This window comes from Elephantulus edwardii, unplaced genomic scaffold (assembly GCF_000299155.1).
Source record: "Elephantulus edwardii isolate Elephantulus edwardi_28Jun2011 unplaced genomic scaffold, EleEdw1.0 scaffold00122, whole genome shotgun sequence".
Taxonomy (NCBI): domain Eukaryota; kingdom Metazoa; phylum Chordata; class Mammalia; order Macroscelidea; family Macroscelididae; genus Elephantulus; species Elephantulus edwardii.
In genome coordinates this window covers 1,382,380-1,408,230 of record NW_006399872.1, presented here as the reverse complement: position 1 = coordinate 1,408,230, position 25,851 = coordinate 1,382,380, and the positions used below count along the sequence as shown (strand labels likewise).

Below are 25,851 nucleotides of genomic sequence, written 5' to 3'. Positions count from 1 at the left end.
ATATTATTTAATTCTTATTAGATCTTAACAGCTCTCTGATGCATAGCAAGTAATTGTGAAGATCATGGCCAGGATTGAGTGCACCTTACTCTCTAGTCTGTGCTTTTTAGCACATTGGAGAGGTCTATGGCAGCAGACTTCATCTTTTGATTTCCTGCTGGTGCCAAGAGTATTGACTGTGGAGGTGTAAGCTGAAACTGTCAAAAACCTCAATATCTTCTCCACCTATTATGGTGCTGCCAATTGGTGAGAATTATTTGTCTTTCTGATATTGAGCGTCAATACATATGAAGATTACAGTGTCTGACCTTCAACACTAAATGCTTTAGGGTCCTCCTCAGTTTCAGTAAGCAAATTTGTATCATCAACTACATAAAGTAGATTGTTGATGAGTTTTCTCTGAATCATGATGTCATTTTCTTCCTCATAAAGTCCAGCGTCCTGAAGAATCTGTTCTGTATACAGATTGAAAAGTTATGGTGACAGGATCCATCCCTGATGCACTCCTTTCCTGATTTTGAACCATGCAGTTTTTCCTTGCTCTGTTCTGACCACTGCTTCCTACTCCAAACATAGATTTCATGTAAGCACAATTCAAGTGTTCTGGTATTCCCATTCTTTTCAAGATTAGCCACAATTTGTTGTGATCCACACACTCAGATGCCTCTATATAGTCAATGATATTCCTCTGGTACTCTTTGCTTTTGGCCAAGATCCATCTGACACTGGCAATAATGTCTCTTAATGCCACGGCCTCTTCTAAACCTAGTTTGTATTTCTGGTAGTTCTCTGCCAATGTATTGTTCTATTTGTTTTGGAAAGTCTTCAGCCAGATTTTGCTTGCATGTGATATCAGTGATATTGTTCGATAATACAGAACAGAGATGACATTCTTAAAAACTCTTTACCGATAGGTGTCCCCAGTTCCTAAGATGCAGCAAAGCCCTAAAGAGAGATAAGCCTACCTGCCTTAGACTGGGAACTCCCACCATCATACTGGTTAGGCTTCTTGGGCCAAAAGATAAAAGAGATTAACAATATCCAAAATCCTATCAAAACTTCACCTGCAACTAGTACAAGAATGTACTCAAGGACCTGCCACTGAACTGTCTCACAGAGTAAAGAAACATGTTTTGGCCTTAAACACTGCTGTTTAGCTACATCATGTGGGATTTCTTATGTTCAAGTGGAAGTGGTTGGGTGGAGCCATGGTTTTTGGAGGGCAACAATCATCCAGCATTGAGAAAACAAGAGGGAAGCACAAAATCACATAACACTGTCATTTCCTAGGTCATTATATGGTTATAACAACCTAATATCTACCAAGAAAAGACTCACATAATGTCAGGTGAGCAGCAGTCTGACTTAGTCAGCATGAAAAGCAAAATAACCCTTCTCCTAGAAAATCAAACTCAATTAGTACCCCAGACAGAGAAAACGAGAAGAAATATAACAGCTACAGAAGAAGATGTAAATGATGGAATAAAAAAATGGAAGCCATTAAGAGAGCAAATATCCCAGAGACAGTGATCCAGAAGAAATGTATTGATGAAGAGCAACCTGAACAGCTACAGAAGAAAACGCAAAACATGGGGGAAAGTATTGATAGTATAGATAAAGAGGTACAAGAACTTAAAAAAGACAGAGAAGGTACAACCAACACAGTATTGGAAATAACAAAAAATCATGAAAATTCAATCCAGAATATTAAGACTGAAATGGCAGATATGTTAAACATGCAGGTGGGACAAAAAAAGTACAACTGAAGAGATAGAACAGAGAGTCACTGAGCTGGAAGACAAAAGCTTCAGAGGAAAGATATTAGAAGAAAAATCAATTATGAGACATAAAGAAAGTGAAGAAAACATTAAAATCAAGTGGATGACATCAAAAGGAACAATATATGTATGACTGGAATTCCAGAACATAGAGTGACAGGAAAATCACTGAAAAAGTGTGGAAGAAGTACTAGAAGAAAACTTCCCAGATATTATGAATAATAAGGAAACCCACATTCAAGAAGCACAGCAAACACCAAATAGACTATACCCCAAAAAGAAAAAAAATCGAGACATATCATAGACAATTCACCAAGTTAAAAGATAAGGATAGAGTACTAAAAGCAGCATGAGAAAAACAAGAGTTAACTACAAAGCAGAAACAATTAAATTCTGATTCCCAAGCAGAAACTATGTGAACTAGAAGAAAATGGAATGGCATATACAGAAAACTGAAAGAAAACAATTGCCAGCCAAGGACCCTATACTCACCAAAGCTCTCCATTAAATATGAAGGAGAAATTAGATCCTTTGCAGAAAAGAAGGAACTTCAGAAATATGTGAAAACAAGATCAAGACCACAAGAAATTTTAAGTGCAGTGCTTCACATGAAGATACTAAAGAAAAGTTGATGGATCACAATTACCAGAAATAATAGAAGACACAGCGAAATGGCAGCAGTAAAATCTGGCCTTGCAATAATCATGCTTAATATGAATGGGCTAAATGCACCAATCAAGAGAAAAAGAGTAGCAGAGTAGGTAAAAAAATCAAATCACATCAATATGTTGTCTATAAGAGACACATCTCAAAAAAGAAGAGAAAAACAATCAAAATCAAAGGCTGGAAAAAAATATCAAGCAAATGTTAATCTCAAAAAAAAGTAGGCATAGTAGTACTAATCTCTGATAAAATAGACTTCAGAATGAAAAGCACCATTAAAGATAAGGAAGGGAATATTATATACTGATTAAAGGCATAGAAGATAGAAACAACATTTATGTACATTTATGCAACATTCATGATAGACCTGCAAAATACATAAAACGACTGACCGAAATGAAGAATGAAATAGCACCACAACAGTGGTAGCTTCAACACACCACTATCACCAAAATATCGGTCAACTAAAAAAAAAACTTGGCAAAGATGCAGATTTAAACTATACAATCAGCCAACTAACTCGACCTTCTGGATGTATTTAGGGTACTGTAACTATCTCAAATTCTATTCACTTTCTTTTCAAATGCACATGGTACATCCTCCAGAATCAATCATATATTAGGACACAAGTCAAGCCTTAATAAATTCAAAACCACTAAAAAAATACAAAGTATTTTCTCAGACCATAATGCCATAAAACTAGAAATTAACCACAGGAGGGTAAAGCTTATAAAATCACGCATGTGGAAATTAAATAACTCTCTGCTAGAACACGATTGGGTTATAAAAGAAATAATGAAATTAAAGAGTTCCTTGAAATCTCTGATGCAGCTTAGGCAGTCCTTAGCAAGAGGCACGCACATTAAAAAGGAGGGAAAAAAATCAATGATCTAACTCAACACCTTCATCAACTAGAAAAAGAACAACAATCTAATTCTACAGCTTCTAAAATAAAGGAAGTTCTAAGGACAAGAGCTGAATCAGTGAGACATAAAACAGAAAATGAATTGAAATCATCAGTCAGACTAGGAGCTGTTTTTTTAATGAGTCAGTAAAATGGTTAAACCATTGGCAAACTTAATAAAAGTGGAAAAAAAGAGAAGCCAGAGAAAACTCGATTAAGAAATTATAGAGATGTCATCACAACTGAACCAGAGGGGGGAAAAAATCAATAATATCAGAATATTATGAAAAGCTAAACTTTGATAAATTTTAAAACCTACGGACAAATTCCTTGATAGCCATGCCCCACCTACAATGACCTGAACAGATGTAGGACACTTGAACAGGCCCATCATAAAAAAAGAAACTGAAGAGGTCATAAATGGAGTCCCCATAAGACAAGTCCTGGATCAGATGGCCTCACAGCTGAATTCTATCAAACAGTCAGATGAGATCTATCACCAATTCTAAAGTATTAAAAAAAAAAAATAGAAAAAGCAACACTCCCAGAGTCATTCTATGAGGCAAGCATAATCCTAATACCAAGACCAGGAAAAGATAGTACCAAGAAAGAAAACTACAGACCAATACCTCTCATGAATATAGATGCAAAAATCCTTAACAAAGTCCTAGCCAATAGAATCCAAAAGCACATTTAAAAAAAATGATCTTGACCAAGTGGATTGATTCATAAACAGATATGCAAGGATGGTTCAACATAAGAAACACAATCAACATAATTCAACACATGAACAAAGCAAACAGCAAACCATATGATCTCAGTAATTGATGCAGAAAAGGCATGTGACAAACTCCAACACTCCTTCCTAATAAAGATACCCAGCAAAATTGGAATAGAAGGGAATTTCCTCAACATAGTGAAAAGTGTATATGCAAAACCAAGAACAAGCATCACTCTCAATGGAGAAAGACTAAAAGCATTTTCCTTGTGAAAACAGACCAGACAAAGATGTCTACCCACTCTCACCCCTTCTATTCACTACTGTATTGGAAGTGCTCACTTGGGCAATATGATAAGAGAAGGACTAAAAATCATCCAGGTTGGCAAAGAGATGGTTAAACTATCACTGTATACAGATGATATGATAGTGTACAGAGAAAACCCCCAAAGACTCAACAAAACAACTGTTAGAGTTAGTAGACCAATTTAGTAGAGTGGAAGGATTTAAGATCAATATCCAAAAATCAGTGGGATATTACAGTAATAAAAAGAACTCAAGGAAACAAGGCAAGTAATACCATTTATAATTGTTGTTATGTGCCGTCTAGTCGTTTGCGACTCATAGCGACCCTATGTACAACAGCCCTAAACCCTGCTCTATCCTGTGCCAGTCTCATTGCCTCTGACACACCCATCCCAATTACCCCAGTCACTGAATAAATCCACCTCATAGAAGGTCTTCCCCTCCTGCGCTGTCCCTGTACTCTACCCAGCATGATGTCCCTCTACCCAGGATGATGTCCCTCTCCAAGGACCTGTCTCTCCTTACAACATGTCCAAAGTATGTCAGACGAAGCCCCAGAATCCTTGCCTCCAAGGAGCAGCCTGATTTAACCCTCTCTAGGATGAATCTGTTAGTTTTCTTGGCAGTCCATGGTACACTCAATACTCTTCTCCAGCACCACAGCTCAAAGGCGTCAATTCTCCTTCTATCCTCCCTAGTCATTGTCCAGCTCCCTGATGCATAACAAGTGATTGCAAAGACCATGGCCTGTATCAGGTGCACCTTAGTCTCCAGAGAGACATCGTTGACAGAGAGACAGCTTCAGTTTGCTTGGCTCCACAGTCAACACTCTTGGCACCAGCAGCCAGGAAATAAAAAAACATATTGCGATGGGAAAGTCTGCTGTTAGGGATCTCTAAAGCACCATTTATAATAGCTAACCAAAAACTGAGATACTTGGGAATGAACCTAACTAGAGAAAAAAAGACCTGTGTAAAGAAAACTACAGAATAGATGTTTCCTACTCATTGATAGGAAACTCAATATTGTGAAACTGTGGTGCTGGAGAAGAGTGTTGAATATACCAATGGACTGCTGGGAGAACAAACAGGTTTGTCCTGGAGAGGGTGAAGCCAGAATGCTCCCTGGAGGCAAGGATTTTGAAGCATCATCTGACATACTTTGGGCATGTTGCAAGGCGGGACTGGTCCTTGGAGAGGGACATCATGTTTGGGAGAGTGGAGGGACGGCGAAGAAGAGGAAGATCCTCGGTAAAAAGGATCAATTTTGTGACTGGAGTGTATCTGGAGACAGTGAGTTTGGCACAGGACAGAGTAGGGTTTAGCGCTCTTGTACACAGGGTCACTATGAGTCGCAAACAAATTGACAGCATATAACCACCACCACCACCACCACCACCACCAAAGGCAATCAACATCTTCAATGCAATCCCAATTCAGATACTAAAGTAATTTATTTGGAGAGGAAAGAGATCCTGAATAAGAAAAGCACTTCTGAGAAACAAAAATGAAATGGGAAGCATAGCACTCCCTGACTTCAAAGTCTACTACACAGTGGTAGTAACCAAAACAGCATGGTACTGGTACAATGACAAGCACGTAGACTAATGGAACAGAATTGAGAACCCAGAAATGGACCCAGCTATCTATGGTCAACAGATACTGAACAAGGAATAAACCTTAAAATGAAGAAACAACATCCTCTTCAATAAACTGTGCTTGCAAAATTGGACTGTAACCTGAAGAAAGCTGAAACAGGACCCCATTTCGCACCATACACAAAAATCAACTCAAAGTGAATGAAAGACCTGGGAGTAAAGCCCAAAACCATAAAGTTCATCAAAGACAAACTGGGATCAAGCTTAGATGGCCTAGTCTATGGTATAAAGAGACTGTCAAATACAGCAAGAAATGCACAATTTGGAGAAGCTACAATTGATGAGTGAGACTTTCTAAAGATTAAATCCCTGTGTGCATCAAAAACATAGTGAAAGAAAACCTACTGACTGGGAAAAAGCAGCTGGCAATACTATTTCACACTAGGGTCTCATATAAAAAGTATTCAGAATCCTACAGGACCTCCAAAAGAAAAAGGCTGATAACACAATTACAAAATGGGCAAAAGACAGGTAAACACTTTTCACGGAGGAGGACACTTAAATGGCCAAAAGACACATGTAGAAATGCTCAAAATCAATGGCAATAAGAGAGATGCAAATCAAAACCACAATGAGATACCATCTCACTCCAGTAGCAGTGGCAAAGTTTAACAAGTAATAAATGTTGGAGAGGATGTGAAGAGATACATACTCTTATACACTGATAGTGAGACTGTAAAATGTTACAACCACTCTGGAAGGTAGTTTGGTGTTTCCTCAGAAAGCTGAACATAGAAAGCCATTCCACTGCTTGGAATATACCCTGAGAAAATGAGAACTGAGGCATAAAGAGAGACTTATGCAACAATGTTCATAACAGTGTTATTCACCATCTCAAGAACATGGAAACAGCCCAAATGTCCAATCACAATCAAATGGATTGAGAAATTACAGTACATTTACATAATGGAGTAGTGCACTGCACAAAGGAGCAATGATTGTATAAATCACTACCTAACATGGGAGAGACTGGAGAGCATCATGCTAAATGAACTCAGTCCCATAAGGACAGATACTGTGTAAGACCATTATCATAAAAATAGATAGTCAGTAAAATGCATATGAGGATCTAAGGCACGAAGGTGGGAGCAGAGAGGTAAAGAAGGGTGGGGGTGGAGGAAATCATAGTGATGATGGAGTGGGGGTGGGTTAAGGAAATGGGAACAATCTATGTGAAAAACAAAGTAAAGAAACTTTGCAAGTAAACTAGTATAAAAAAATTTTATATTAAGAAGATACAAAACAAAAATGTCTTACTAACTGGACCAACTAAGACTAGAAAATATAATCCTGTCATAGTTTTAAAACTTTGACCTACAGCTACACCATGAGGTTACCTTTTAGTGAAAGTACAGATTCATATATAAAATAAAGGATGTTTACATGAGTACCGTGTTCCATTTAAAAAAACTCTGTGTAAGACCAAAAGATGAGCAGATATTCTAAAATAAAGATGAATATATAAAGTGGCAAGAAATAAAAGTACTGGAAATGGAACAATAGGAAAATGACTAACTAGAATATTGACTCAGTGAGAAGAATGTAGCTAATGCACCTAGTCAATAATCTGTGTAGAAACTGTTAAATGGAAACCTAATTTGCTACATAAAGTTTTACTAAAAACACATTAAAATATTTTTTAAAAAGAAAAAGTAGAAATATCAATTATTAATTTATGTAGAAGTTAGTTTTCATTTTGCATTAAGCCAATCAGGCTTTAGATAAAATTTTTCAAAAGCAAACTTATGCAAAAATGTTCTTTAAACTTGCAGAAATCGCTGTGGAAAATTACCTTGTCTTTATATTGTACCTCCCACATGCACACATCAGAAAGAAAAGAAGATCACTCTATAACTAAGTTATTATGAGCCAAATGAAAACACTCTGTTTGCTCCTTTAGTACGAGAAGAAAAGGTGCATTACAGTAACTATGGAAAGAGAAAATTACATGTATCAAAAACAAATTCATCACACAAAATAACTGGAATATTAAAAAGTATTTTCTAATCTTAGATGTGTTAAAAAATGAAGTTGATGTCCTCTTTTAAAACGGAGTTATTTTGCTATGTATGTAACAGAAAGGATTACTATCTGGATATTAGATTAGTAAGGGGCTTAAACTATTAGATTATTCCCTAGATTAGTTCACTCAGACATCCCTGCTGCTTTTCTTCCTCATGTTAATTTAATCATATAGGTATTCATATTATTATTTGCTCTTATTAGTATAGTACTTGTCTGTCAGTCAACTGTAGTGGTATAGGTCGTGGAGTACTCTAATGCTGGAATCTGTGCTACCAGTGTCTCAGGTATTAGCAGAATCACCCATGGTGGAGAGGTGACAACAGAGCTCCTAGACTTCGACAAACTAGTAAGAAGGACTGGCCATTTACTTTAGAAAGAACATGTCTTCGAAAATACTATGAAGAGAGAAATTGGGTAGTTTTGTATTAAATGAGTAGAAACAGCTACAAACAACCATTAATAATTGGAATATGAAATGTATAACGTATGAAAAATGGAAGTTGTCAAAATTTAAATGGAATGCATAAATATTGACATCCTAGGAATCAAAAAACTGAGATGGCCAAGCATGGGGCACTCTGAATTAATCACATGATCTACTATGCTGGGAATGAATAACTGAGGAAGAATGGTGTTGATTTCATAGTTAAAAGGAATTTCAAAATCCATGCTAATGTACAATGCTGTACCAGGATACTAACCATACACATACCAGGAAGACCTGTTAATATGACTATTATTCAAATATATGCACCAACAACTAAAGCCAAAGAAGAGAATGATAGTTTCTAACAATTCTTAAATAAATTTTTTAATTTTAATTGTGATTTTAATGAAAGTTTACAGAAAAGCTGGATTTTCATTCATTCATTGCTGCACACTTTCCCCCTTCCTCCTCCCTTCACCCCTCCTCCAGTTGATTTTTTTGTTTGTTTACTATTAATTCATTGTTGTACAATTACCTCCCCCCCTTCTAACAAATTTTGCAGTTCAAAATTGATCAAACATGCAATCAAGATGCATTACTAATTACTGGGGACTGAAATGCCAAAGGTGTAAACAATGCAGAAGCAATTGCAGTAGAAACTATGGATCTGATGATAGAAATTAGCCAGATATATAATGATCGACTTTTGTAAACTCAATCATTTGTTCATAACAAATACCTTTTTAAAAAAACAAACAAAAAACCCACAAAACCACAAACAGTGACTTTACACATGGACCTCACCTGACGGACTGTACAGGAATCTGATTAACAGTAATTGTGGAAAGAATTGCTGGATAAGCATAACATCTGCAGTCACAACTAGACCAGGAGCTGACCGTGGAACAGATCATCAATTACTCATGTGCAAGTTTAAACTGAAGCTGCAGAAAAAGAAAACTACTCAATAGAAGCCAAAATACTACCTTGAATATCTCAGTTGATTTGAAGAATCATCTTTTTTTATGTTTTAATTTTTTTAATTAATGATTTTTTTAATGCAACATATATTTTTTACTGCATATTCTTTCCATTTATTTTTTCCTTATTCATTCATTGTTGCCCATTTTCTTCCCTGACCACCCCTTTCCCCAGTTCATTTTTCTCTTTGAAGAAAAAAAAAATTCTTTCATTGTTTTAAGAACAAGTTTGAGGGTCTGAACACCAATAATCAAAGACCAGAGGAACTGTGAGAGAACATCAGAGAGACCATGCATGAAGAGAGCAAACTGTCACTACAAAGAAGGAGAAAGAAAAACCAAAATGGATGTTTTTAAAGAGACTATGAAAATTGCATTACAGCATTGAGAAGCCAAAACCAAAGGAAGAGATGCTGAATAAAAGAACCAAACAGACAGTTGCAAAGTGCAGCTCGAGAAGTTAAGGCAAAATATTATAACTAAATGTGCAAAGAGCTGTTGTTGTTATGTGCCGTCGAGTCGCTTGCGACTCGTAGCAACCCTATGTACAACAGCCCTAAACTCTGCTCCGTCCTGTGCCAATCGCACTGTCTCTGACACTCCCATCCCAATTACCCCAATCATTAAATCAATCCACCTCAGAGAGGGCCTTCCCCTTCTGCGCTGTCACTCCACCCTCCCAGCATGATGTCCCTCTCCAAGGACCAGTCCCTCCTTACAACATGTCCAACGCATGTTAGATGAAGCCTCAGAATCCTTGCCTCCAAGAAGCCACCCGGTTTAACCCTCTCCAGAATGAATCTGTTTGCTTTCTTAGCAGTCCATGGTACCCTCAATACTCTTGTCCAGCCCCACAGCTCAAAGGCATCAATTCTCCTTCTATCCTCCCTAGCCATTGTCCAACTCTCTGATAACAAGTGATTGCAAAGACCATGGCCTGTATCAGACGCACCTTAGTGTCCAGAGAGACACCACTGCTCTTCAGACCTTTGGGAGGGTCCCTAACAGCAGACTTTCCCACCACAATACGTTTTTTTATTTCCTGGCTGCTGGTGCCAAGGGTGTTGACTGTGGAGCCAACGAAGCTAGTCCGAAAATAAAAAGGGAAGAACTCTCTCAGCATTTCTCAAGCTAAAAGAACTGAAAAAGAAATTCAAGCCTCAAGTTGTAATACTGAAAGATGCTATGGGCATAATCTTGAATGATCCAGGAAGCATCAAAATAAGATGGAAGGAAAACACAGAATCACTGTACTAAAAAGAATTAGCTGACACTGAAAAATTTCAGGAAGTACGATATGAAAAAGAGCAAAGAGTGGTGCAACAAGAAGTTCAAGCATCACTGAAGGCATTGGCAAAAAAATAGAGACCCAGGAATTGATGAAATACCAACTGATATGTTTGACCTAACATATGCAGCTCTGGATGTGCTCAACAGTCTATGACAAGAAATTTGGAAGAAAGAAACCTGGCCAACTGACTGGAAGAAATCCCTATCTGTCTCCATTCCCAAGAAAGGTGATCCAACATAATGTAGAAACTACTGAACATGAGCACAGTTAAGTATTTTGGGATCCCCATTCTTCTCAATGAGAAAATTTACTCATCTCATACAAGCAAAATATTGTTGAAGATCATTCAAAAGCAGCTTGAATAGTAGGTTGACACTGAACTGCCAAAAGTACTAGCTGGTTTTAGAAGAGGCTGTGTCACCAGGTATATCACTGCTGATGTCAGATGAATCCTGGCTTAAAGCGGAGAATACCAGGAGAATGTATATTTGTGTTGTATTGACTATGTATTTGACTGTGTGGATCATAATAAATTATGGCTCTCATTGAGAAGAATGGGGATCCCAAAATACTTAACTGTGGTCATGCAAAATCAAAACCGGGTCCAAGAGGCTGTTGTACAACTGTGCAAGGGAACAATGCACGGTTTAAAATCAGGTAGGGTGTGTGGCAGGGTTGTATCCACTCTCCATACCTAATCAAACTGAATGCCAAGCAAATCACTCATGAAGCTGGATTCCATGAAGAGGAGGGTGGCATCAGGACTGGAGAAAGACTCATCAGCAACCTATTATGCTTATGATACAACTTTGCTTGCTAAAAGTAAGAAGGATATGAAATACCCGCTGCAGAAGATCAAAGACTAGTCTTCAAAATGGATTGTATCTCAACATCAAGAAAACAAATATCCTCACCACAGGCCCAACAATCAACATTACAATAGAGAGAAAAAAGTGAAGCTGCCAATGACTTGCTTGGATCAATAATCAATACTCTTGGTACCAGCAATCAAGAATCAGGAGATATACTGCATTAGGCAAGTCTGCAGTCAGGGATCGCTCCAAAATACTGAAGAACAATGATGTCAGTTTGAAGACTAAGGTGTGCCTGTTTCAGGCCATGGTTTTCTCAATCATCTACTATGCATCAGAGAGCTAGACAATGAATAAAGATAACAGAAGAACTGATGCCTTTGAGTTATGGTGCTGGCGAAGAGTATTGAATATCCCATGCACTGAAAAAAAAAAAAAACAAAACAAAGCACAACAATCAGTTATATCCTAGAAAGGGTTAGGCCAGAGTGTTCCCTGGAGGCAAGGAAGATCAAGCTTCATCTTTCATACTTTGGACATGTAGCTAGGTGAGGCTATTCCTCAGAAAGGGACATCATGTTTGGAAAGATGGAGGGCCAGCAAAGGAGAGGAAGAACCTCAATGGAATGGATTGACACTGTGACCTCAGCAATGGGCTCTAGGGTTTCAGAGATGATGACAATGGCACAGGATAGGGTATGTTTCAGAATGGCTGTTCATAGGGTTGCTGTGAGTCATACTCAACTTGATGGCACCTAACAACAACAAAACAACTATCCTAACCCCCAAGCTGCAATACTTAAAGATGCTATGGGAATGATCCAGGAAACAAAGATGGAGGGAATACACAGTCACTATATCAAAAAGAATTGGACACGACTGGCATATTTCAAGAAATACCAAATGATCAAGAGCCAATGGTAATGATGGAAGAAGTTCAAACTGAACTAAAAGCACTGACCAAAAATAAGGCCCCAGGAATCGATGGAATACCCATTTGACGTATTTCAATAACAGATACATCCCTGGATGTGTTCACCAGTCCATTCCAGGAAATTTGGGGGACAGCTGCCTTACTGACTGACTGGAAGAAATTCATATTTATTAGACCTCACAAGAAAGGTAATCCAATAGAGTGTGAAAATTATTGAACAATATCATTAATATCACATGCAAGCAAAATACTGCTGAGGTTCATTAAAAAAAAATACAACAGTACATAGGCAGAGAACTGCCAAATGTCCAGGCTGGATTTGGAAGAGGCTGTAACATCAGGGATATCACTGCTAATGTTATAGAGATGTTGGCTGAAAGCAAAGAATATCAGAAGAATGTCTATTTCCACTTTATTGACTATGCAAAAGCATTTGACTGTATGGATCGTAACAAATTATGGCTAACATTGAGAAGAATGAGAATCCTAGAAGACTTAATTATGGTCACAAGAAACCATTACCTAGGCAAAGAGGCTGTTGTGCGAACAGTACAAGGGAACACTGCATGTTTTAAAATTAGGAAAGGTATGCTTCTAAACTTATTACTACATGCAGAGATCACTATTTGAGAAACTGGACTCTATGAAGAAGAATGTAGCATCAGAATTGGAGGAAGAATCGTCAATAAACTTATTATGCAGATGGCACAGCCATGCTCGCTGAAAGTGAGGAGGACTTGAACCACTTGCTGCAGAAGATCAAAGACTATAGCCTTCAATATGGTTTGCATCTCAATGTAAAAAAAAAAAAAAAAAAACCAAAAAAAAAAAACCTGGCCAATAAGCAACATCAGGATAAATGGAGAAAATACTGAAATTGTCAATGGTTTCATCTTTCTTAGATCCACAATCAATATACTTAGTACTAGCAGCTAAGAAGTCATGAGACTAATTACACTGGGAAAGTCTCTAGTCAGGGACCTCTCCAAATTATCAAGAGGCAATGATGTCAGTTGTAGAACTAAGGTGTGTCTGATTCAGACCATGATCTTTTCAGTCAATTGCCATTCTGTTGAGAGCTGGAAAATGATTAAGAATAACAAAGGAAGAATTACTATCTCTGAATTGTAGTAACAGAGAAGAGCACTGAATATCCAATGGATTACACAAAGAAAAAAGAGGTATGTCTTGAAGAAGGTGTAGCCAGAGTGCTCCTTGGAGGCCAAAATGATGAAGCTTTGTCTCGCATACATTGGCTTGTTGATAAGAGAGGTTATTCCCTGGAAAGAGACATCAGGCCTGGGAAGATGGAGTGATGGCAAAAGAGAGAAAGACCCTCAACGAGATGGATTGACACAGTGACTACAGCAATGGGCTTGAAGGTGTTGGAGGTTGAGAGGATGGCACAAAATAGGACATGATTCTGATTTGTTGATAATAGGGTCATTCTTAGTCATACTTCAGATGTCTTTAACTTGACATCCATGCTCGTTAGCAATCTGGAGGTCTTCAACAGCAGATTTTCCCAGGGCAGCACATCTTTTGACTTCATGACGGCTTCTACCATGGGTACTGATTGGGGACCCAAGTAAAATTAAATCATTGACAGCTTCTACCTTTTCTCCACCTATATTATGATGTTGTTTATTGGTCTAGTGATGAGGATTTGCTTTTTTTTCCCTTTTTTGAGGATTTGGTTTTTTTGACATTGAGATGCAATTCATATTGAAATCTGTAGTCTCTGTTTTACTTCAGTAAGTTCTCCAAGTAGTCTTTACTTTCTGTAAGCAAGGTTGTGCTATCTGTATAACACAGGTTGTTGATAAGAGTTTTATTAAGCTCTACAAAAAATAAAAATCAGCATGATACTTCTCATACTTAAAAAGAGTGTATGAGGCAGCATAAGGATTGCTGACTCTGATGTGTACTAACTCCATAAAGGGTCCGTATCAACAATATCCACAGTACAAAATTAATTTCTATTAGATCATAGTCTACCATATTAGTGCAATTCTACTAATTCTGACACCAATCTTACTGCCTTCCTATATGTGAAATCTGTAGCAATGACTACACAGATCTCCCAGAATCATGCTCACTATTATGGGTTTAGTGGGGAAGTTAACAGAGTACAATTCAGGTTGGCAGCAGGATACAATCCCTCAATCTTGAAACTTTCTTCAGTGTATACAACTCCTCAGTCCAAACAGTTGCACCAGTGTGCTCACAGGTCCTGGTCATCATCAATCTCACAGCTTACAACAATGTTACAAAATTCTCTTAGTCAAGCCAGTTACAGCTTCTTCTCTCAGTCCTGAAAGAAGGCTGAGACAAGGCCTCTGGCTCTGGGTCTGTAGGGCAGTAGTCTCAAGTAAGCTCTGTCTCCTTTTGGTCTCTGGTTCTCTATTGAGGCTGCTTCTGCAATTGTGTAGGTCCTGGTCATGATGGGTGCAGGAATCTCTGGCCCCAAGGACACATGCTACACTCTGCTTCTTTTTCCTTGAAAATCCATAATAGCTATTGTTGAACCTGCCCAATTCAAACCTGATGAAATGGTAAAACTAGCCAATCCCACTGTGGATAGACTAACATACCCTATTTATATATTCCCATCCAGCGATATGGAAAAGTCAAAATAGATGGCTAGGAAAGCCTTTTTGTACAATAAACCCTTGACACTACACATACTTTGGTTTCTAGTTCCAACACCTATAACTGTATTGAAGATACTTAGAAAAGGTCAACATAATCAATATACTGATTACTTTGTCGTCTTCAGTTACTACTTGAGTCCAGTCTCAAGTGACAGCACCTAACAACAAGTCTCCAGGGAAGGCACTCACCTGCTAAGAGAAAGGTTAGAAAAGGTTCAGATATACCCAGAGGCCTCTTGGAGCATAATGATCTATTTTCAAAAATCCATTCACTAAAAACTCTACAAGCACAATTGTATTATGAGACATGATGTCTTCAAGCATTCACATCCACTTTACAGGAATGGATATTATTGTTGTTGTTAGGTGAGACTGAGTCAACTACAGCTCAAATGAACAACAGATAAGAACCTTGCCCTATTCTGTGTCATTTTCATGATTTCCTACATGCTTAAGTCTACTGCTGTAATCAACACGCTCATCTATCTTGCTGAGACTCTTCCTCTCTTTGATTAACCCCCTACATTTCCAAATATGATTATCCTTTACCAAGGACTGGTGCCTCTTTACAAAGTATATGAGACCATTTTTCACCATATGTGCCTCAAAGGAGGATTTGTTTGTAATTTTGACAGTCTTACTGTCTTTGAATACCCACTGGAGGGCCAGCTATTGGTTGGTTCTGACTTGACTACACAACAACAACAATGGAAAATTCAATACTCTTTGTCAACACCAAAATTCAAAGACATCAATTCTTCAGTTTTCCTTATTCACTGCCTAACTTTCCTATGCATACGAAGTAACAGAAAATACCATGAATTGGGTCAAACATTAAAGTGACATTCTTGTTCTTTAGCACTTTGAAGAGGTTCTTGATAGTAGATTTTCCCAATGCAATATACATCATTTGATATCTTAACTACTGCTACCATGGAACCAGTGATAATCTCTTCTCTTTTTATCATTTCTGCATTCAATCATATTCTCCAGTTATCTACTGATCTAATTGTGTAAGTTTCTTATATAAGAAAGAACTCTATATGTGGAGCAAACAATGTCTTCACCTTATCAGAAAACAGAGTACCAGGATATCTGCATAAACACAGTAATAAATAAATCAGATTGTAAAAAATTCTATCATCTGATCTCCTTTTCTGTCACAGAAGCCATATTTCCATCAAATAATCTTTTTTTTATATCAATCGTCAATTGTTTATGCATCTTGACGGTTTTTTTGATCCATTTTAGACTGCTGAAGTTGGAAGAAATCTTACGTGTTTTTGTTTGTTTGTTTTAGTGGCTGGTACATATACTTGAAACACAGTTACTCTTGTTAACTTCTTTGAATATTTATGCATATTATTCTATCACTAATAGCACTGTACTTCACATATCTTGAGATATTCTTCCTGATGAGGCAAGCAACACCATTCTTTGTCATTCTTGAGGTAGTAAATGACATGGCTTTATTTTAAAATGGTGAATATATTTCAGGTCACTAATGCAAAAGATCTAGTTTTTTTGTGTTCCACTTAATTTTTTACAACTGTCAATTTTCCAAGATTCATATTTCAGACATTCTAATAATATAATAATAATAACAATTAACAAATGTGTGAAGCATATTTTGAGTCATGTCACATCATAAATGAAAATCATTTAGTGAAAGCTTTACTCTACCTACATCATTAAGGTAGACTCTACTTTGAGGAAGTAGCTCTTTCTTAGCTTCTTAAATTGGCAGCACCATGATAGACGGGGAAGAGATTGAAGTTGTTAACAAGCACAGCTTGCTCAGCTCTACAATCAATACTCTTAACACCAGCAGTCAAGGTATCAAAAGATGATTGCATTGGGGAAATCAGCTGTCATGGACCTCTCCAGAGAGCAACGCAGTCAGTCTAAATACAAAGGCCATGGTCTTCGCAATTACTTGCTATGCATTAGAGAGCTGGACAATGACTAAGGAATGATAGAATAGAAGCCTTTCAACTGTGGAGCTGGAGAATAGTCTTGAACATAAACTGCCAAGAAAACAAATAGGTGTGTCTTGGAGAGGGTGTAATCAAGTCTCTCCTTGGAGGCTAGGATTTTGAAGTTCCATCTCACATACTTTGGGCATGTGGTCAGGAGAGACGGGTCCTTAGAGAAGGACATCATGCTCAGAAGGATGGAGGAAGAATGCAGAAGAGGAAGATCCCAGATAAGATGGTTTGATACAGGTGACTGGGGCAATGGGGATTGGTGTATCAGAGTCAGTGAGACTGGCTCAGGACAGGATTTAGAACTATTGTACATAAGGTCGTATGAGTTGCGATGACTTGACAATACATAACAACCACCAATAAACCCTTGTTTTTGTTGTTGAGTACTATGAGTCAGAACCGACCCAGAGCTGACCCTCCAGTGCGTTTTCAGAGGCAGTTAATCGCATGGGAGGAGACTGCCCGTGTGCCTTTGGGATTGCAGCACAGTTTGCCACTTGTTGTTTTTGTTCTATCCCTCACCAATCTTATTGTTTCTGACACGCCTATCCCTATTACCCAGTCACTGAATCAATCTATCTCATCGAGGGTCTTCCTCTCCTGTGCTGTCCCTCCACCCTACCAAGCATGACATCCTTCTCCAAGGACTGATCCTGCTTTGCAACATATCCAAAGTATGTCAGACGAAGCTTTAGAATCCTTGCATCCAAGGAGTAACCTGGCTTCACCCTCTCCAAAATGAACTTGTTTGTTCTCCTAGAAGTCCATGGTATGTTCAATACTCTTCTCCAGCACCAAAGCTCAAAGGCATCAACTCTCCTGCTATCATCCCTAGTCATTGTCCAGCTCTCTGATGTATGGCCCAGAGCAGGCTCACCTTAGTCTCCAGAGTGACATCATTGCTCTTGAACACTTTGGCGAGGTCTCTGACAGCAGACTTTCCCAATGCAATTTGTCTTAATTTCCTGGCTGCTCATCCATCATGAAGTTGTCAATTGGCCCAGTGGTGAGACTCTTTGTCTTCTTGATATTAAGCTTCAATCCATATTGAAGGGTGCAGTCCTTGACCTTCTGCAGCAAGTGCTTCAGGTCCTCCTTAGTTTTAGTAAGCAGGTTGTATCATCTGCATAACGCAGCTTGTTGATTAGTCTATCCCCAATTCTGATGGCAAATTTCTCCTCATAGAGCCCAGTCTCCAAGATAATCTTTTCAGCATATAAATTGAAAAGATATGGAAATAAGATACATCCTTGATGTACACCCTTCCCAATTTTAAACCATGCAGTGTTTCCTTGCTCTGTTCTGACAACTGCCTCCTGGTCCAAGTATAAGGTTTCATGTATCATGCCACTAAGCCACACAAAATAAACCATAGCCATCAAGTCCATTCAAACTCACATATATAACAGGATAGAAATATGCCACAGTGTTTTTTAGAGAAAAAGACTACCACATCTTTTCCTCAGAGTGACTGGTGGGTCTAACACAACTTTTTTTTAATGTTTTAAAGACGAAAAATAGTGTTGGCTCATTGACCTTATTCCACTTCACAGTCTAATACTATGTAAACAGATTTCAACATTTTCTCAGAAAGTACCTTTTTTTTGTTTTATGAGGGTCAAGGACTACAGCCTTCAATATGGACTGAAGCTCAATGTCAAGAAGACAAAGATTCTCACCACTGGACCAATTAGCAGCATCAAGATGGATGGTGAAGAGATTGAGATTGTTCACAGCTTTAGTTTGCTTGGCTTCACAGTCAACACTCTTGGCACCAGTAGCCAGGATATTAAAAGACGTATTGAGATGGGAAAGTCTGCTGTTAGGGACCTTCCCAAAGTTCTGAAGAGCAACGGTGTCTCTCTGGACACTTAGGTGTGTATGATACAGGCCATGGTCTTTGCAATCACTTGTTATGCATCAGGAAGTTGGACAATGACTAGGGAGTATAGAAGGAGAATTGATGCCTTTGAGCTGTGGGACTGGAGAAGAGTATTGAGGGTACCATGGACTGCTAAGAAAACAAACAGATTCATCCTGGAGAGGGTTAAACGGGGTGGCTCCTTGGAGGCAAGGATTCTGAGGCTTCATCTAACATACGTTGGACATGTTGTAAGGAGGGACTGGTCCTTGGAGAGGGACATCATGCGCGGTAGGGTGGAGGGACAGCACAGGAGAGGAAGGCCCTCTATGAGGTGGATTGATTCAGTGACTGGGATAATTGGGATGGGAGTGTCAGAGACGGTGCGATTGGCACAGGACAGAGCAGAGTTTAGGTCTGTTGTACATAGGGTCACTATGAGTCGCACATAACAACAGTAACAACAACTGAGAATTCAAATATAGACTATGGACTCTACCAGAACAAGGAAAGCCACTTCACTGGTGCTACTTCTATGTCCTTTCTGTGGCTAATAATGCATCATTGCCAATGCTGGATAGATCTTGGCTGAAAGCAGAGAGTACCAGAAGAACATCTATCCGTGTTTCACTGACTAGCAAAGGCATTTTACTGTACAGACCACAAAACACTGTGGCTAACTTTGAGGAGAATGGGAATCCCAGAACACCTGATGGTACTCAGTGAAAGAAAACTTGCTTCAGATCAGGAAGCAGCCATCAGAACAGAGCAAGGAAGCAATGCATGGTTCAAAATCAAGAGTGTGTCAGGAATGCATCCTTTTCCCATACCTTTTCAATCTCTATGCAGAATGGATCAACATCAAGAATACAAATATTTTCACCACTGGGTCAACTGTTAGCACCATGAGAGATGGAAAATAGACTGAGATTGTTACCAATTTCAGCTTGTTAAGTTCCACAATCAACACTCTTGGCATCAGCAGTCAGAAAAATCAAAAGACAAACTGCATTAGGAAATCTACTGCCAGAGACCACTCCAGAGTGCTGAAGAACAACAATGTCAGTCTAGAGACTAAAGTGGCCTTATCCTGGCCATCGCCTTCATAATTACTTGCTATGCAGAGAGCTGGAAAATGACTAAGGATGACAGAAGAGGAATCTATGCCTTTGAGTTGTGGTGCTACCAAAGAGTATTGAACATACCATGAACAAAACTGTGCCAAGAGAACAGATCTGTACTGGAAAGGATGATCTCAAGTTGCTCCTTGAAGGCAAGGATTTTGCCATTTCACATACTTTGGGGATGTTGCCAGAATGGATCAGTCCTGGAAGAAGGACATCATGCTTGGAAAAGAAGAGGAACAGTACAGGAGAGGAAGACTCTAAATGAGATGGATTGACACAGTAACTGCGTTAATGGGAGAAGATGTGTCAGAGACTGAGATTGGCTCAGGATAAGGTGTGGTTCAGAGTTACTATGCACTGAGCTATTGTGGATAGGGTTGCTATGTGTCCCAGTCAACTCAATCACACATAACAACAGCAATGGGGCTACTGAATGATTAAATTGGATAAAGATATAGTTCCCAGGCCAGTGCTATATAACTGGCACTCAATCAATGATCAGTATTATTCCTAAAGGAAAGAAAGACTGCATATCTGCAAAGACTCTCCAAATGGGGTTGAATTGTGTCCTCCTCTAAATCATAAGAGTACTAATTCCAGTGAATGTCATCCTCTGTAGAAACATAATCTTTGAGATGTAAAAAAGTTAAGATGAGATCCTACTGGATCAGAAACACAATGGTGTCAAGTTAAGTCAAACTTCTAGCACCTTAGAGGAGATAACTCATCTTTCTTAATTGCAGCAGGTGGGGAATTTGAACTGCCAACTTTCAGTTACCTGCCCAACATACAATGTACAAAGCCACCAAGACTCCTTATTAGACTGGACTCTAAATCACTGGATCCTTTTTAGAGATACAGAGGAATCACAGGGAAGAAAGGCACATAATCGCAGAGGCAGAGATGGAGATGTACAAACCAAAGAGCACTGATGACTTCTGGCAACCACCAGACACCAGTAGTGAGGCAGGCACCCTCAACCAGGTGGACTGACACTGTGACTGTAGCAATGGGCTCAAATGTGTCAGATTCTCAGGATGGTAGGAGAGGGCTCAGATCTGTTGTTCACAGGGTTGCTAGAATTTATAGACAGCACCTACAACAGTACTTTGACACAATAAATCTATTTCCTAATCCATCCCTTTTGTGACAGTTTATTACAAAAGCCACTTGGAAGCTACCACACTCCTAGGTAAAATTCTCTTGTGTCTATAGTCTTAGACATGAGGACATTGATGAATTGTATTACAATTTCTTACAAGATATATTTCTTTTATCCTCTCCTGGAGAACTGTCTTGTTAAGCCATTTCTTTAAAAGAACAGAAGAAGGTGTGTAATCTTTCTGTTGTTTCCTTCATTAAGTGGTTATTAGTTAGATTGATAGTTTACTGTTTTGGCATCCAAACCCACTGTTGTCAAGTCAATTCACAAAAACCCTCTATCAGATTTCTAAGGCTACAAATCTTTACAGGAGGAGACTGCCTCTATCTTTCTACCAAGAAGAAACTGTAAATTCAACTCGCTCTTGTGGCTTAGTGGCAAGGAGTTGCATTGCTAATCCAACAGCTTGCAGTTCAAAAACATCAGCTGCTCCATGGGACAAAGATGGGCAAACTCCGCTAGTGTGACTGACTACCTCTGAAAACTCACTGGAGGGTCAGCTATGTGTAGGTTCCAACTAAACTGAACATAACAACTACAACTTTTTGGTTAACAGCCTAAAAGGTAATGTTCTCTATCACATGCCTACTGGACCGTAACTTAAAAAAAAAAAAACCAAAACACAAAACAACACATTTTCTAATACACAATTTCAAGATCATCTCAATATATATGTTTAAGGAATAATTCCATAATGGGTCTTAAATGTAATCTAACATTATAATTCCTAATATTTCTTCAATCTACTCTTTAAAAAGCTATGATCTTTTGTTTCCTTCTTTCTTTACTTTTCTTCATCATTTTCACCTGTCTTCCAGTCTTTTCAGGAAAAGAAACATACTCAATGCCTTTTGGATGAAGAAAATGGTCTATATAGAAATTCTCTACTTTTTTCGTAACATAAAGGAGAAAAAAGAGACAGCTGAAATTAGAGACACTTAACAAAAATAAAAATTAAGTTATTCAACAAATAAACTGCATTATTATGTAAAGTGGCCCACTGAGACACTATAAAAGCCAGGTTATTCTGTTGTTCTTTCTAATCTTTAAAGTACCATGGTACTAAGGTACACCTAATCTAGGCCATGGTCTTCACAATCACTGACTATGCATCAGAGAGCTGGACAATAACTAAGGATGACAGAAGAACTGATGCCTTCAAATTGTGGTGCTGGAAAAGAGTCCTGAATATACCATGGACCACCAAGAAAACAAATAGGTCTCTCTTGGAGAGGGTAAAAGTCTCTTCTTGGAGGCTAGGATTCTGAAGCTCTCTCTCACATACTTTGGGCATGTAGCCAGGAGGGACGGGTCCTAAGAGAAGTACATCATGCTTGCAAGGGCAAAGGGACAGCCCAGGAGAGGAAGACCTCGGATGGGATGAATTGATTTAGTAACTGGGGCATTGGGGGTTGATGTGTCAGAATTAGTGAGACTGGCTCAGGATGGAGCAGGGTTCAGAACTGGTAGGATGCAAGCGACTCAATGACACATAACAACAACAAAGCACCATGACATTGACTCGCAATTCATAGCAACTCTATGAACAACAGATTGCAATTCTGTCCTATCCTGCTCCATCTTCACAATCTCCACCATGCTTAGGCACATTGCTGTAATCACAGTCCACCTGGCTAAGGGTCTTTGTATGCGGCTAAGATTTGTTACTAGCTCAGTGCTATTCACAAAGAACCTGTAATCATGAACTTTTTGTTGTTGTTGTTAGTCTCTGTCTTTTGCATAAGGTAGTTGGCAAAACATATTTGAGAATGAAAAGGAAGACTGTGGCACTCAACAGCCACATGGGCACATGTTCCTCCTTTGACATTCATGAGTACAGCCTTAGTCATCCTTCTTTTCTGTCATTCTCTTTCCTTACTGTCATGAGTCTTCCTGCCATTCTCAGTGAACTTGTTTCAAACTGCTTCTATGCAACCTCTAAGATTAAATTGCTTGATATAATTAAAATAAAAAATAATTATGAAAAAGAATTCTAAATGCTGGCTTCAAAATGTACTTTTTTGATGACAAGTACTGTAATCGAGTATTTAAAATATTTAAATCAGTTTACTTTAAAAAAGAAAAGAATGTGAGAGATAACACAGAAACACTTGTTAGTGCTTAAAATTATAACCTTAATGTATACACTTCCCCTAAAGTCTATATCAATTTCTTAATTAGTCTCAGGGTAAGACAATGGTACAACTAATTACAAATACAGGACAAACCACAGCATCAAAAAGAAGAATTAAGAGAACAAATGAAGAAAATTTGGTACCTATCTTTTTGTTGTGGTAATATAGAAATTAGTGAATAAAAAATGAGATATTAAATGCAACAACCTAAAGGCTGGCAATATCATTTCTCTACATAGTACCTGTTTATCAAAACACCAAAGACCAAGTCTTACCTCAATTTTAATGGATTTTTTTTAAACTGACTGATGATGGTTCTTTCATATACATATTATTTTAACGTTACAGCAAATGTTACCATAAGATCTCAGATAAAAATTAAGTATGTTATGCTCTCCCTCTCTTTTCTTTTCTCCCCTTCCCATTCATACACACATTGTCTCATTCAATGTTAAGTTTTAAGAATAACAACTATGATGCTTAGAATGAAAAAATGACCTCCTCTGGCATCGATATTAATGTCATCACCACCAATCAGTAAGCCTATCAGTGAGGCTCTCTGTATCTTGGGGTAGTGGGGTATGGAATGATGGCGGTGGTAGAGAAGATAATATATGGCAGAAGAGAGTACAGAGCCTGAGAAAGCAAAATATATAAAACAATCACAGCATTCAGAGGAAGAAATGAAAAGAATTCAAGTTATGTGCTAAACTACCAATTTCTGAATGACTGTTCATTTGAGTCTTGTGTTTGATATTTGAGTAAACATAGCAGAACTTACTATTTTGAGCCAAGGCTTGAAGCAGGCAATCCAAGCATCCTTCTAAACTGTCCTCAGTCTTGTCTACAACTGTTATCTTCAGCTTCTTCAAGGTATCACTGAGATTATCTGCTTACAGGAAAAAAAGAATATCAGAAAACTAATCGATTCTGTAATCAGTATATCTTATATGATAAAAAGTACTTACTGGCATGCAAGACTGAATTATAATTAATTTCTACATTAATTTAAAAAATGGAAATGAACCGCATTTACTAAATTTTTTAAATAAAATGTATTCCTTTACCAGAATTATGAAATATCTGTCTTATGTATCAACGATACCAGAATATTCCACAGATTGTATCTTCTTCAGCTTTCATACACCTTTTTGAGTTTGTTAAAATAAAGCAAACACAAACACAAAAAAACCCCACAAACAGTTAATCAAGGGAAACGAATGTGCCTCAAGACCTACAAAGCTTTGAAAAGAATATTTTGTTTCATTCATCCTTCTGATGTATTTTAAATACACAAAATGAAAATAAAGGTTTAGAAGAATATTAAAAATAAAATGACAAGAATAAAAAGCGTTTGGTAACTACAAAATCTACTTTAAGCACATTATTGTACTTTTACAAATCTCTACAACACGTGAATTAAGAGAAAATAAGTGAATTCTCATATCTGCTTCTATATCAATCTTTTCTGCAGTATTAGGTTGAATAAATGAAGAAAATCCAACCTCATATATACACATAGAAGTATAACAAAGAAGCATTTAAAAAACCTTTTCAGATAACTAAAAGTATTTTTTGATAATACACCAAAAGAAGTGACTGTTGGTTAAGGTCAGTTGTCATGTAAAATCTTAAACTATCAATGAACTGTTGTGTTATATTAAAATCCATGTAAGATGTTATCACACACGGTTATTTGCAAAAAATTCGGTAACTGAGTTATGTATATCTTCCAAATGCTGGCACATTTCATTGTACTACTTCAAAATATCATTACTATCACCACAAAATATCATTACTATCACCACCAATGTGATTAAAAAGTATTTTAGTATTGAGATGATCTTAAGCTCAAAGTGATAGTAAAATATTTTCAAAGATTTTCATTTTTAACTAAAAGTCTGAATTTGATTAGCAGAGGAAAAAATGTTGTCAGTTGTTTTCCTTAAAGAGATAATTTCATTCATTTGTGAGGAAACATCTACCAAACACCCAAGGGGTTTTTTTGGTGTTTTTTAAAAAAATCTGCTTTTCTGTTAGTTCTTTTAAATAAAAATGAGAATCCATGAAAAAAGTATCTACAAAAGCTCACAACTTAAACAAATGCACAAGTGTCTTTCTTCAAAAGAAAAAAAAACAGACTTTTGTATGCTGTAAAAGTGTTTTATGCATATACCCCATTTCATCTCACAGAATACGACAAGTTTGGGGCTTTTTTCTGCTTTCGTAGACATTAAGTGACACAGAATATGATTTTATTTCAAGTATCTAATGGTGAAGGGACCAGTAACTACTTACACAGTTTGGTCCTGTTATTGTTGGGAGCTATCAAGTAGATCTCAACTCACAGTGACTTCAACTGACTGAGCAGAACTACCCATAGTGTTTTCTTGGCTGTAACCTTAATGGAAGCAGATCATTAAGCCTTT

General features: G+C 37.8%; 1 protein-coding gene across 6 annotated transcripts in view; it reads right to left on the bottom strand.

The window, feature by feature from the left end:
• Window positions 1-25,851, bottom strand: part of RAP1GDS1 (RAP1, GTP-GDP dissociation stimulator 1) — a 202,532-nt gene that overhangs the window by 151,184 nt on the left and 25,497 nt on the right. For 4 of the 6 annotated variants that reach the window (XM_006893072.1, XM_006893075.1, XM_006893077.1 and 1 more), the window contains exon 2: window positions 24,204-24,314. In XM_006893072.1, coding sequence (XP_006893134.1) covers window positions 24,204-24,314 — 111 coding nt within the window. The remainder of the gene's footprint in view (window positions 1-24,203; window positions 24,315-25,851) is intronic. The other 2 variants (XM_006893073.1, XM_006893076.1) reach the window with 1 other exon arrangement.